Source organism: Chionomys nivalis, chromosome 17, assembly GCF_950005125.1.
Source record: "Chionomys nivalis chromosome 17, mChiNiv1.1, whole genome shotgun sequence".
NCBI lineage: Eukaryota > Metazoa > Chordata > Mammalia > Rodentia > Cricetidae > Chionomys > Chionomys nivalis.
In genome coordinates, this window is record NC_080102.1 from 6,334,319 (window position 1) to 6,349,086 (window position 14,768).

Sequence of the window (14,768 nt, forward strand, 5' to 3'; positions counted from 1 at the left end):
TAACCCAATTCCATTAAATCTGTGTATCACCACATGGCTGTCACTTATTGAGAAAAAATTCCGAGCGTCTGTCTCTGGCAGCAACTCCATGGCTTCTCTCTGACTCTGCCTTCTTTCTCTCAGCATTCAGTTTAGTTTTCCCCACATACCTACCAACAGGCCAAGGCAATTTCTTTATTCAGCAGTGGTAATTACAGCATACAAAGGGGAATCCCATATCATAGGCTAACTTGAAATACAGTTAGAAACTCAGTCTCCAAAACACTAATAAAATAAATAAAACTAAAAGTAAAAAAATAAGGCAGAGGGTATTAGTTTTAATAAAATTACGCAAATATTTTTCTGATGTTCATTAGGAAATAATTTTTTTAGAAGGAAATGAAAACATCTGAAGAAGTCGAAACCTCACATTCACAAGATATTTTTTAAATGGACTTTCTCAAAAACAAAACCAAATAAACAAACAAAGCAACCACAACAACAACACTTTTGTACAAGTCAAAAACTATGGAGTTTTACTAAAACCAAGAAACAACAAGTATTAAGTAAATGAATGAGAAATGTTCTTAAAATAGTCATGTCATGTAGGGTCTCTTTAAAGACTTAATAGATGAAAACCTGTCTGAAGTACAGAGAGAGAGTATATCAATGATGCAAGGTCTATACTGAAAGTCCTTTTGACCACTGAGACTTAATGAATGGCCATGTCACCCTGTACGGTAGCATAAAATAGACCATAATTTCTCACTGCCTGCTCCTTGTGTTCTTGTTTTCAGGCAATTCAAAGGAGCAGAAACACACCAGAGTGTGTATACTTGGGCAGAAGCCAGTAATAAATGACTGGGCTGTTTACAATTCCATCGCAACTATTTGGATAGGAATTTCGGCCTTATGGAAATGTTTGCAAATTGAACTCTTTAAAACTGTTTGACCTTAACACACAATAAACCTAAGTAAAAAGCAGGGAAAGGAAGGAAGGAAGAGAGGAAGGGGGCATTGTTTGCAGGGAGAGCTCTGGGCACTGTGAAAACTTCTCCCTTTACTGAAGGAAATGCAGTGCAGCAGATGGTAAGAGTGAACGTGAGATAAACACAGGAACTGGAAAAGCAAGCAATACATTCTAACAGGTTCTGTATCGACGATCTGGAGGGGTAGAAAGATTAGACAAGGAACTCTTCGGAAACTTGACAGTGGCTGTATCACACCAAGCCTTATGCACATAGCGGAGATGGAAAGGAAAACTGCACAGACGGTAGACTGTGATGATATTTTTCTGACAGTGAGAAGCGGAGATATTTTTTACAGATTAAAGGCATCGATTTATCAAGGGAGGAATCAACAACCGAGACACACAGACCATCCTCCATCCTTCCCCCTGGCTGACAAAGAGATCTGATGATATTCTATTGTTGCCCTGGAATTAACATATGTCTTTTACCTGGGGGTCTTGGACAAACTTCTAATTTGGGGGGCTACGCAAATTGCACTTCAAACCCTAAGAACTCACTCATGTGACCTGCTTTTGTATGTGAGCATGGATATGTGTAAATGGTCTTATTGAATATTTTAGAGGCAGAAGAAAACTATAAAAAGAATATTTTCATCTCTCAGAATAATATAGTAAATGAAGGAAAACCTTTGCCAATGTAAAACAAAGGAAAGCATATAACATGTGGACCCTGTGCAAATGTTTGGATGTCCCTCAGCCTGAATCTGCCCGCTTTAGTCTTCGTTGTACATTCCTGTGTTCTGTCCTGGAGGCTGATGATTGTATAATACCAGCATATAGTCATTCTTTTTTTTTATTTATTCTTTTCTCATACAATATAAGACTACATACAGCCTCTCCTCCCTCCACTCCTTCCAGTAACCCCTACCTTCTCTCTCTACCAGATTTACTGCTCCTCCATTTCCCTTCAGAAAAGAGCAGGACTACCAGGTATATCAGCCAGAGAAGACAAGATATGATAAAGCTAAGTATAAACCCCACTATCAAGACTGAATGAGGCAGGGTCCAAAGAGGAGGCGAAAGAGTCAGAGACACCCCTGACTACTCACTGACAGGTGTCTCCCGAGAACACCAAACTACACAACAACATGTATCCAGAGGGCTAGTGCAATCCCATGCACTCTGTGTGATTGCTATGTCAGTCTCTGGGAGCCCCAATGAGCCCTGCTTAGTTGATTCTGTGGGTCATGTTCTCCTGTTATGCTCAACCCCTCTAGGTCCTACAATCCTTTTTCCCCTCTTCCTCAGGGTTCCTTGAACTTTGACTAATGTTTGGGGACATTTGCTCCCATCAGCTGTCAGAAGAAGCCTTTCTGGTGGCCATTGAGCTAGGATCTGATCTACAAGTATAATGAATATAGCAGAATATCATTAGGATAATTTCAATGATTTTTTTTTTCTTTTTCTTTTTTTTTTTTCCAGTTGTGGTTGGTTCTATCCTAGGTCTCTGAGGTATCTAGCTTCTAGTTTCTGGCCATCCAGGGTAGTGTTGAGCATGGGTTACCCTCCCCTCCTAGTGTGGGCCTCAAGTTAAACCGGTCCTTAGTTGGCCACTCTCACAATCTCTGACCCACCATCGCCCCAGTACATCTGGCAGGCAAATGGGTTATAGGCTGAAGGTTTTGTGGCTGAGTTGGTGTCCTGGTTCCCCCACTGGATGCCATCCCTGGTGACAGAAGACAGTGGGTTCAGGCTCCGTGTCCTCCATTACTAGGAGTCCCTGCTCGTGCCACTTTTACCCATTTCAGGGACTTTCCACTGCACTAGGTTTCCACATCCCCCCAAGTGCCCCCAGTTCCAATTGTACCATCCCACATACTCAGTTTTAATAAGAAGTAATAACTCTATGGCAGTGCATGTGATAAGACAAAAGATAGTTTACATTAGGAGGAAAACACATGTTACAAAAAATGATGTTCTCCCTGCAGTCCAAATGGCTCTGTTGAGACATTTAAGGTGATCTCCCAAAACATCAGATCATTAATGAAGACACATTTTGAAAATTATGTATTATGCATATGTTATGTTCATATTTCACATGTCCAAGCATATAATACATGTATTCATTCTCCTTTGTACTTAATTTTACAACTGTTTAATTAGCTTTGTATCAAATAATAATAGAACTAGAACAGTCCAAAATAGTGTTAAACAAGTCTGAGCTTTGAATAATTTGCATAAATGTTGGATATTACTTCAGAACTCTGCAGCTGGTTTGTCAACAGGGCCTGAATTCCTGAGCACTCCAGGCAGAATTGTGAGGTTAATCAGAAAGAGTCTACTGACCTTCACTTAGTACTCAAAGGCCTGTTTCCTCCGAGAGTAACGCACTTATACCTTCAACGCTGGCCACTTGTCCCAGGACTCTACCTCTCTCTAATTCCCACTTCCGTGCTTCTTAGCAAGTGCCTCCCACATGGTCAGACCCCACTAGCCCCAAATCAACCCACTGAAAAACACAGAAGAATGAGGTAAATTCATAGTAGTCAACTGTGATCAAGGATGTTAAGTTTGGTTTTGGGTTTCAGTAAGGTTCTTAAAATGCCTTTCTATTTATATTAGATACCTGATCAACAAATCTATCAAACTTGAATAAACTGTCAGAGTTGGTAAAGGCCACAGAGAGTCAGGAAACCCAGCTTTAAAGCCCTGTGAAGAGAGAATTGTCCCATGCTTCTGAACATCTGGATGATGTTGTGGGTACCATCTGTGATTTCCTGGTGTTATCACACAGCATTCAAGGTCCTACTGGCACTGAACAGCAGTGGGGGATGTGGGAGGACTCAGCCTTCCATAGAGCCCTAATGGGTCTTGTGATAACGTTTGGAACAATCTCTGGTGTCAGGAGCTAGATATAAATCTGAGAAAGGGTAAAACTGACATGACCTGGGATTTTTTCGGAAACATTTGATCCCAATAGATATATAAACTTCATTAGACCCAGGTTTTATGGTAAGAAAAGTCTCCTGGAAGTAGCCACAGAACTGGGCGATTTTCGTAAATGACTCATGCTAAGACACAAAGAGATGTTTATTCTTTAGGTGACTGCATGTCCAGATCTAATTTTTCTTATTGCTGTCAGTGTATCAGCATATGTAAAACGCATAGTTTGAATTAGCTTTACTTGATTGTTGGAATAATGAATAATTCAAAACGCAGGGTCGTACCAGACTGGTAAACTCATAAACACTTGCCTCCATCTTTGCCTATTTGAGTTTGATCTCTGAAACACACATGGTAGAAGAAAACTGACACTTGAAAGTTGCTCTCTAAATGTGATGTACATTCTGTGGTACACATATCTGTATCCATATGTTCACATGCACAAACACACACACATACACTCATATATGTGCACAGGCATGCACACAGAGCACACATATGTCCATTGAATAAATGCAAAACAGTCTAGCACAGTGGTACCCAGTGCATATGGAATTTATGCTCCAGATCCAATAGATACTGATTGAATGCCTGCTGTCTCAGCCATGTGGGCCATGCTATGGATACAAAGCTGAGTTCATTATCCTAGGGGCAGACATTGCTAACATGATGATAAAGGGTTGTCTGACCTAGTGAGGCAGGTGAGAGAAATTGTCTTTAAGAATGCGGTGTTGGAACTGGAATCAATGTTGCATAGGCATGAAGTAGGTTCATATGTAATCAAATGTTCATAAGTATGAGGAAGGAACTGACTTCCAGGCTCAGAGAAGAGAACAGAGTGTCCAGAGTCTGGTAATATGCAGAGTGCAATGGTGACTGTCTTATAGTCAACTCCAGAGACGAAGATGAGGATCAAAAGGTTTAGGAAGGACAATGAATGATAAAACTACTAAGAATAAGAAACTAAACAAAGACAGATACAAGAAGGAAATGCATAACTGGGTATCTGAAGTTTTAAATGCAGATCTGAAGTACCAGCTAGTTGACATAGTGGGTAAAAGCACATGCTGCCAAGCCCGAGGACCCAGGCATGATTCTTAGAACCTACGTAGTGGAAAGAGAGAACCTCCTCTGATAAGCTGTCCTCTGATCTCCAAAGGTACACTGTCATATGCATGTGTCCACACACATGTCCACACACAGGCAATACAACCACAAAAACTGTTTAATTAAAATGAAAAAGAAATCTTAATCTAAGTTTCCCATAAACCACAAGATAGAGAAAAAAGAGATAAGTAAAAAATACCAGCAGGAACTAGATTTATTGGCAAAAAAATAAATGATATCACTTATACTTTGAAAATGTATTTACTCTGTGTGTGTCCATGTGAATACATGCACATGTGTGTTCATGTGTGTGCCCCTGCATGTGTAGGAAGAAGTTGTTAAATCCTTGTGTAGACCTAAAATTTTGGGACATGAAGAAGGCATGACTTCCTATGTGTCTGTGCTGGGATCTGAACTCTAGTCCTCAGGACAATACTGCATACACCTTTAACCTTTGCCTGCCTTTTCAGTCCATACATTTTGGGGGGGAATTGTTTGTTTTGTTGTTATTGTTTTGGTAAGCCTAGCTCTTGACTTCCAGAATTCATCTTCCATTATGGTCCTAGAACTATGGATTCTAAATGACATTAAGATTGTCCCCTTCATCTTTTGTCATTGTAATTGGTGTCTGAATACACCTGGTTCTGTGTCACGCTTCACATTTGAAAGAGTGCTATGCAGGTGAGCACAGTGTGGCTGAAGGCTGTATGTAGGGATGTGTGCATGCTGGTTCATCATATCCTTTAAGAGAGCATCAGAACAGAGCTGTCCCTGTGGGAGGAAGAATTCTGTTAAAAAGGAGAGCAAAGAGTAAGGATGTGTGGGAAGTGGTGGTCAAACACCATCATGTTCTAAAACCTGTTGGATCCATTGCACTTGGAGATTTGGCCTGTTGGAAAGGCGGGTTCAAAACTAAAATATGCCTTTGCTTTTGTCTGGGTGGTAATAATGAGTTTCTGAAGTGAATGATGAATCTGAAACTCAGGCAACAAACTGAAAAAATAGTGATCAGTTGGTGGCACCAACCCAGACCCTGAAAGGCAAATGCCACATTTTCTCTCTTATTTGTAAGTCTTAAGATCTTGCAGTAGGTTGACAGACTTGCAAACTGCCATCCTGCTACAGCCCTCCAGACACTGTCTCGTCTTTGGAATGAGTTGGGTCTGATTTGAGTAAAATGTCTGTATGGTTTGATATTAGTTGCAATAAAGATTTTGTTTGATGATAAGTGGGAGAAAGACAATACAAATTATTTAAGCATAAACTTTGAAATATGTTTATTTCAGTAGATTTTAAAGTAAATACTAGAGAGGTGACTCAGTGGTGATGGCCACTTACTGCACTTCAGGAGACACAAATTCAGTTTCCAGTACCCATGTGATGGTGCACAACTCTCTGTGGTGCACATACATGCATATTAATAATGTGTATGTATTAATAATAAAGTAAATTAATCTAGACGTATAAAGTAAGCCTTTCTGCCTATATTTGCTTATTTATTTAAGCCATTGTAATACTCAGGAAAATAATGAGGAACAAACTCGTACAGCCATTTTGGATATCAGTGTGGTGATTACTCAGAAAATTAAGAAACAACCTACCTCAAGACCCATCAATACCACTTTTGGGTATATACCCAAAGGAGACTCAATTATACCACAAGGCCATGTGTTCACCTATGTTCATAGCAGCAGTATTTCTCATAACCAGAACCTGAAAACAACCTAGATGCCCCTCAACCAAGAATGGATAAGGAAAATGTGGTACATTTACACAATGAAGTACTACTCAGCGGAAAAAAAATAATGACATCTTGAAAATTGCGGGCAAATGGATGGATCTAGAGAACATCATATTGAGTGAGGTAACCCAGACCCAGAAAGAGAAATATCATATGTACTCATTCATAGGTGGTTTTTAGATGCAAAGCAATGAAAAACCAGCCTACAATTCACAATCCCTGAGAACCAAGACAACATCGAGGACCCTAAGTGAGACATACATGGATCTAATATACATGGGAAGTAGAAAAAGACAAGATTTCCTGAGTAAATTGGAAGTATGGGGACCATGGGAGAGGGCTGAAGAACAGGGTAGAATAAGGGAGTCTAGTGGAGAAAAATATATAGATCAATAAAAACAATTTTAAAAAAGATTGTTGAGTGGTGTTCTGTTGAAAAGCTACCCTACTTTCATTTGGACATTTTCCTTATTGTGAAATCCTCGGCAAGCTGGAACTTAGAAATCCCTCACCTGGGATATAGTGCTGATGGCTGGAACAACTTTAAGTGCTCTAGAAGGACTGCAAATCACTATTCCTCCTTAAATCATCAAAACTTTAACTGTACATAAGTGTTTTCAGTAATTTCCCTTGCCAGCTATGATAAGATATTGCAAACTACAGTAGCCATACACTGACTATAAAAATTAGAGTTTTTTTTTAATAATACATTTACCCCTGGACTGTTGCTATGAATAATAATTTTAGGGTTTTCTTATTGGAATCTCAAAATCAAATCCAGATAATATGCATTATATTCTTTTGCTTAATTTTTTCATATTCCGGAGTCTGCAAAGGACTTTCGAGCTAATGAAATACTAAATATAGAAAAACCAAGTAAAGTAACAAGGAGATGACTTGCATATTTTAAAATAGTTGTATTATTTATATAACTGTCTTGGACAGTCAGAGGGAACCTGAGTCAGATGCTGTGATGGCTACCCTCCAATGCCTTATTATAATTTACAGTTGGCATGTTTAAAGTTCCCCTTAGTTATTGCTATAACTGGGTATTGTTTGCCCCTCTATTTTGTTTCTCCATGCATGTCTATGAGTATAATTTGGCAATAAAGGCTTGTTATTACCCGATCACCCCCCAATAATCTGTAGCTAAAACAAGCATTTCCAGCCCAACCATCTTACTGTTAGGCAAGCACAAACTCAGCGCTAAACTTTAATGTCCTCGTCCTTCAGCGTGAGCTGCAGTTTTCTGTTTTTGACTCCTACAGTCTTTTCACCAAAGCTATCTTGTCTGATGATAAAACCATAAGTGTATGAAACTCACACATTTTTCATGTCTTTTATGACCTTATCTTTCACACGCGGCTCCTGTGAAGGTACCCTAACTATAGGGAGCACCTGGAAAACATATGTGGTATCTCTCCTCTGATAAGCAGTCGTGAACAAGAAAGTAGATCTGTCACTTCTGAACTGCTCATTGTTAAAGAACACTTTGATGATTTAGCTGATTGCAAAAACACATTATAGGGATGGCTCAGAGCTCCAGCGACACTCCTAGTCAAGAAAGTTCAATAGTCATATTGTACAAGAATTTCTATAAGAGGTTAATATTGACAGGAACTACATGGATTAAAAGAGCAGGGTCGAGAAAGGCTGTCTGCCTGCATGACTGCTCTCAGACACTGCTGCTGCTGTGTGCTTGGAAAGTGATGGTCTCAGAACGTGGCAAGTCTTTAATTCCGACAGCAGCGTTTAACTTTGACTGAAAAGGTGTTTGTTTGCATTTTTGAAATTATTTTTGCTTGGCGAGGAGGGCCACTGCCTTCACCATCTCGTCAACAATACCTAATATGGTCTTTAAAGGCGCTGCTCCACATGCTCAAAGACTATATTTCTCCAAGTCATTTATGTTGTGCGTTATATTTCTCAATAACACCTTCAATTTCCCCCCATAGGGCTCGCATTGATTTGGAGAACTAGACTAAGAAAAATGGAAGGGCTCTCAATACACTTATATCTTTTAAAAGAGCAACAAAGGCATTTAATCTTGCAGTAGAAAACCATTAACTCCATAGTCATAATTTTAGAAATATTACAGATTTTTTTCAAATGCTTGGCATTTATTCAGTTTCATTCTTTTATGAATTACTCTCAGGATAGATATCACAGCTCCCGCATTAAGTGTGTTTGTGCTTTGCTGGAAATACACTGAGCTGTCTATTCAGAGGTATGTGAATAAAGAATTCAGAGAGCAAATGAGAGGATGTCAAATGCTCGCCCAGTTCCTCTGTCTCCCGCTTTCTCTCTCTTTTTTCTCTACGGCTTTCCTTTCCGACGACTAAAGCTTTTGGAGCAGCATACTGGCAGGCCTGTCACTATTATCTTGGCTAGTAATTATTCATGACATTTGTCCTACGCCATTCCATAGCCCTGATTTCAAACATAGGAGAATCAAAAATGGACTAAGAAAAAAAAAGACAGACAGTGAGGTGAGTTCCATTCAAGTCAAGAAGAAGCTGGAGTTAGGTTAATATCAAAATAAAATTCTATTTATAAATTTTCTATGAGAATAAAATACTGAAACGAAAGAAGCAAGTGTCCATTATGAGTTAAAAAATGGTGTTTCTTAAGAATACTTCAGAGATTTCATATTTGATTAAATTATTTTTAATCATTTCATTTTTCATTAGTAAAAAGATTAAAAATGAATTAGGTAAAAAACATTACCATAAAAATGAGAACTAGTTTCCTGAGATAAAGTTAGAAGATGAAAGGTCCAAAAGTTGAAAAATGTGACATATTTTAGTTATTAAATAGAAATAATGTACTGAAAGCAATTAATTAGCAAATGTAATGATATTGCAGGAGGTTATGGCAAAAAGAATGAGACAAAAATCTAATTTCCTAACTGGTCAGTGAGCAATGGTTATTGATCAACCATCTATGTGTAGTTGATTTTATTAAGTGCCAAGTAAAATAGGAAATCTTCAAAAGTAATGATTAAAAAGATTAAGTCCATTAAACCTTTCATCTTAGTGTATAAGCATAATGAATAAATGGGGACTTAATGTGAGGAAGAGAAAGTGACTCTCAGACCATATCTTGCCGTCTTTGTGGTTTACCATGTAGACGTTGTCTGCCGTATCCTTTGTTGCTCCTCTCTGGTGGTACGGATCAGACCCAGGACCTCACCTGTACTGAGCACATCCTCCGCTTCTGAGCTACACCTGGAGCACCAGGGTTATATTCTTAGATGTTAAAGTATGGTCTTTAGAGTCAGGAAAACATGGAATCTAACCTTGTCCCTGATGCTTTCTGTGTCAGGGAGTCCCCTCACTTCTCTATCCCTTAGTTTGTTTTTCTGAGGTATCAGAACACCGATTCCTGACGGGCTGATAAGACAGCGTTAATGCAGCTCTTAGCAAAGTACACAGCATGGAGCAGGGTTCAAGATGTGGTGATCCTGTTGAGGTACAGTTTGGAAACTGACCTTCGGAGAAGACTTGCACCTTGCTAATAGTTCTGACTTCAACATTTGGCTTCTGGAAAGTGTGTAAACCAATATAAAATAAACACTGGCCTATTTTATTTTCTATATTCATATGCATCATTGCGGATGAGTCAATTTCTCTATTCTGTGTTCCTTCTTTTAGAAAACATAAAAACGACTAAAGCCTTGTGATTTTAACGTATTATTCCATCTCAGATTTAATTCTTGTAGTGAGATATGCAGTAGACTTCCCCAGTTTATTAAACATCTCCAGATAGATGCAAGATGAAACAGTTATAATTGTGTATAATTAGCTATTTTAACAATGGCTCAAATCAGAGTCATCAATATTTAGTTTTGCTCCATATGTTGGGGCAAACGAAATGGAAGCACTGCCGTCTTGATTGGGCAGCTAAGTGACATTTCGTGAAAGAACTTGGCTATTTGAAATTATAAACTCACTCAAGCCCTTAATCAGCGAAATTAAAATGTTTCATTTTGAGCCGTTCGGTAACATGGATACCAAATACCTGCTGACGTGTTCTGTCATCCCGCATTTCTTAGACACTCCTAGACACTGCTTAAGTGATCATGGTGAGCCTGTCCTGTGCCTAATGAGGAGTGACTTCCTTCACGCAACAACCACAGAGAAGACACAGCCTTAAGATTTCCCTTCAGTACCTTCCAGCACCCCCAAGCCCACTCTCAGATCACTACATATCCTAGTTTGACCTCTTGCAAATTTCACGCCTGCCTTTTATCTAGTGCTATGATATGTCCTCTGTGGCCTGCTTTGATGAGACGGCTCCCTTTTCAGTCTGAATGTTGTTTCTAGTCATATATCTTTAAGACACAAATGCTATAATGTAGAGAAGCCATAGTTTTTATATTCTTAAAGGCCAACACAGTGTCTGCAACTTAAAAGGCATCATTTTAGTGACCTCATATGGTCAGAAAGCATCCAAGTTCTTCTGTCTGAAGAGGCATTGAGGAGGATCCTGAGGTGGGGACATGGGAGAACACTGAGCCGGAGCTGAAGGCTAATCTCTCTAGCTGTTGGAAACTATCAAGGAAAAAGGGAATCTTTGCTGGACAAGCACCTGGCCTTTCTCTCCTTCTGCACTCTGTCCTCCAATCTGCTGTCACTGCTTGCTCTGGCTGATTGCAGCCAGAAGCCAGAAGATAAGGAAGCTCACAGAAGTTAGCTCCACATCTCATGAAGTAGGGGAAAAAGAAAGGAATGTCCTTCTAGTCCAGCAAGAAAGGTCAAGTAGGAAAGATCCAGCTCATAGGAGATTCTAAGATTCTTTGTCCTAGCTAACAGGATTCTGGTTTCACCAGCCTGCTCACGGTATAGCATTAGTTCAGTGTTTACTCACAGGCAGGAAATCGTGCTGGAAATTGGATAAAAGGAATGGCCTTGGCCTAATCTATCAAGGCAGATGATGCGATCCTCCTGCTTACAAAAACTGAATCTCTTTTTGTCTTGATAGAGGTAACTTGAAGGGGAGGGAACAGGTTGGCAGACTGAAAGCCAGTTCGTTAGGTCAAGGCTATCAGTATTTAGACGTCATCAAGCCTGCTTGTATACACAGACTGAAAGTAAGCCTTGTCTGGTCCTGAGAATTGAGAGCAGAGCATGCCAGAAGATAATTGGTTGATGTGTTTGTGCTCTTAGATGCAACCTACAAGTGGAGTGTAGAAGATGTTGAGCCTCTGTGCCTTTCTTGTGTCTCTGTGGTCTCGTGCTACATTCTCATTTGAGAATGTGCTCTCCGTGATGACTTCTACAGTCCCAATAAAAAACTCACTTTCTGCACAAAGCCCACTGAGCCTTTCGTAGCTCCTTAATCACGGAAGATGCCCAATATGTACCTTTGGGAAAGGATGGATACGTTCATCAGTGTTCTTTCTAATCATGCTAAAAGCCAGTCAGTTTCTCAAGAGTTTCATGAGGTTTACGGTGTTATGAAAGGTGCACTTTATTCTGTATCATCAACCAAAGCGGCTTTGTAGCACTGAACTAAAAAAAAAAGTGTTTTTTTTTATTCTTAAAGAATGTATTTCGGCTTTTCTCATTCTCCTTACCTTTATTCCAGGTTTTGGAATTCATTCCTATATTGAATTTACAAGTGGGGAGAGGGAGAAGCAAAACCTATAATGTTTAAGGATCAAATCTTATACTAACATCATATTAATGTCAAGGATAGTAATGGTTTTCTAAATTTTATACCTTAAATGTCTATCTTAAAGTTAACAAGATATAGTACATTTTTATCTTTTGTATAGAGATTCAAATTCAAATAGATATCTGAATGACTAGGTGGAAAGTAGCTATAGGATGCTGCAAAGAAAGGTAGACAGGCCGTTTAAACTTAGATGTTAGCATGTTTAGGTTCAAAATTTCATAGGCATAACTTCAATATTGTTTTTGTTCATGTCTCTACACTGTACCTCTTGGTATTTATAATATTATAAAATTAAGATACTTAAATCTAGAGTTTTTGCTTTAAAATGCAGTTGTATTGGTGATGTTTCCTCTTTCACTGCATCTCAATTCTTTTTAAGACATGCAGGGTTTGTTTGTTTGCTTGCTTACTTTTACTTTTCTTGTGAAGTGAAAGCATAAAATTATGAAAACTCACCGCAGTCATCCAAGCATAAGCTTAACTTCACGGTGTCTTCTGTTGGGATGAATGGAGTCACCAGATTATATCACATGCTAGTCATTCAATTGGGGCTCTTATAACTTCTCTTTAAGAGAAATAGCACCAAGTTTTAGAAGCATAACACAGGAAGAATAGAAGTCTTCCAATAATGTAAACTCACTCCTAGACAGGAAAGCACTTTACTCTATAATATTTAATTTGGCTTTCTGTATTATTTTTTTAATTACAATTGGAAATAGGGTCACTATGGCTTTTTTTGTATTCAAGGTATTCAGAAATACTATACATTTCCACCTAATTTTTTTCTGATATAATAATAGTAACTCCAAGGTGAGATGTGTATGCAAATGTTTTTCATTATTTACAGCGCTTAACTTTAGTTACCTACTGACAAATATTCATAGCTTTCTTTAATTTTAAGCTACAATAGATATCAAAATTATTACTTGTGCACATTTTCGCCAGTGAATTGGAAAATACGTGGCAAAGACATTTCCTTACCAGACTTCAATGTCACAGAACTTTGGTCACTTCTCCTTTCTCTGTTGATGTGTTTCAGCTGATGATGAAGGATCCCAGCAGCCAGCAGAATCAGATGGGGACAACCATTCTGACAAACCCGGGCAGCCTGGAGTAGACACGGAGGAGTGGGATGGCCCAGGTAGGATGGTGAATAGTACATTCAACCCTCTTTCACTTTTTAGCAGAATCTCACATTTTCCCCTCTAAATTTTAGATTGGAAGGGGAGGTGAGAAAATAAAATATAGACAGTTTGTAAAACTTAAAACAAAAATTCAACTTGAATTTAAAATCATACATGGACTTGTATGTGTGCATGCATGCTGGTGATATAGGAGTTTGAGGAAATACAGTTATTTAAATCAGAAAACTTTAAAAACCAGCGTCATCTCAGCTTGAAGTCTCTGTCTTTTCTTTTTTCATGCTTACATCAAGTTAGTCAATTCTATTTGTTTGCTCTTTCAACAGAGAATCATTTAGCTACATCCAAATTCATTCGGACTCAGTTTGAAAGATTGCAAATCAGACAGTAACAACAATACTTCAAAGAGCTGTCGTTTCCGTTTAGTTCTGTTGTGAGTTACAGATGGGGTCTCAGCATTTATTGAGACATTGAGTCACAATTCATAGATTTCCCCCTCTGATTCAATGTTCTAGCAACATTGTCACCTTTATTAGTCAAATCAAATTGGCTCTTAAAAGGTTTTGTATTTGTTCATTTTAGATAAAACAAAAGGCTAATCAAAATTTAATATTAATAAAAGTCATAAATATATACTTCTTATAATCACGCTGCAGGAAATAACCTTATTGATTGTTGTTGAGAAATTTATGATGTGCTTATAAATGGAGACCATTGTCTTTTAGGACTTTAGGTTAGAAGTGAGTTTCGAAATAGTTTCAGCCTTAATTTCTGAAGCAGTAAGTACCCTTTTTTTTTTCATTAAGAACGATCGCTATATTTCAATCCCATTTTCACCCTTGCATAACTTTGCAAATTGCTCTCTGCTGTGCAAGGGAAGGAGAGGAAATCCACTGGTAATTTTCTGAAGCCAGCAGCTGGAAAATATAATGCAAACAAAAATGAAGATGCAGTATATTGATTATTATGATGTCATTTCTAATGTTATTCATGATACATACAAATGTTTGCAGTCTGCACACTAGAGCATCATGCCATACAAGACTCTGCACGCAATTTTATTATATTTTAAAATACTATAGAACCATGTATTAAGATATTTTAATGCACTGATTTAAATGCAAATTTCTGGTATTTGTATTTTCTTGCATATTTTTTCTGACTTTTCAATGTGAGGCAATTTCCTTAGAATAATTGGAAAATAATT

The 14,768-nt window shown here is 38.4% G+C and overlaps 1 protein-coding gene across 2 annotated transcripts in view; it reads left to right on the forward strand.

Annotated features, from left to right (window-relative positions):
• Zfpm2 (zinc finger protein, FOG family member 2) overlaps positions 1-14,768 on the forward strand; it is a 410,323-nt gene that overhangs the window by 95,708 nt on the left and 299,847 nt on the right. For both annotated transcript variants that reach the window (XM_057792581.1, XM_057792582.1), the window contains one exon: positions 13,459-13,560. In XM_057792581.1, the coding sequence (XP_057648564.1) occupies positions 13,459-13,560 (102 nt within the window). The remainder of the gene's footprint in view (positions 1-13,458; positions 13,561-14,768) is intronic.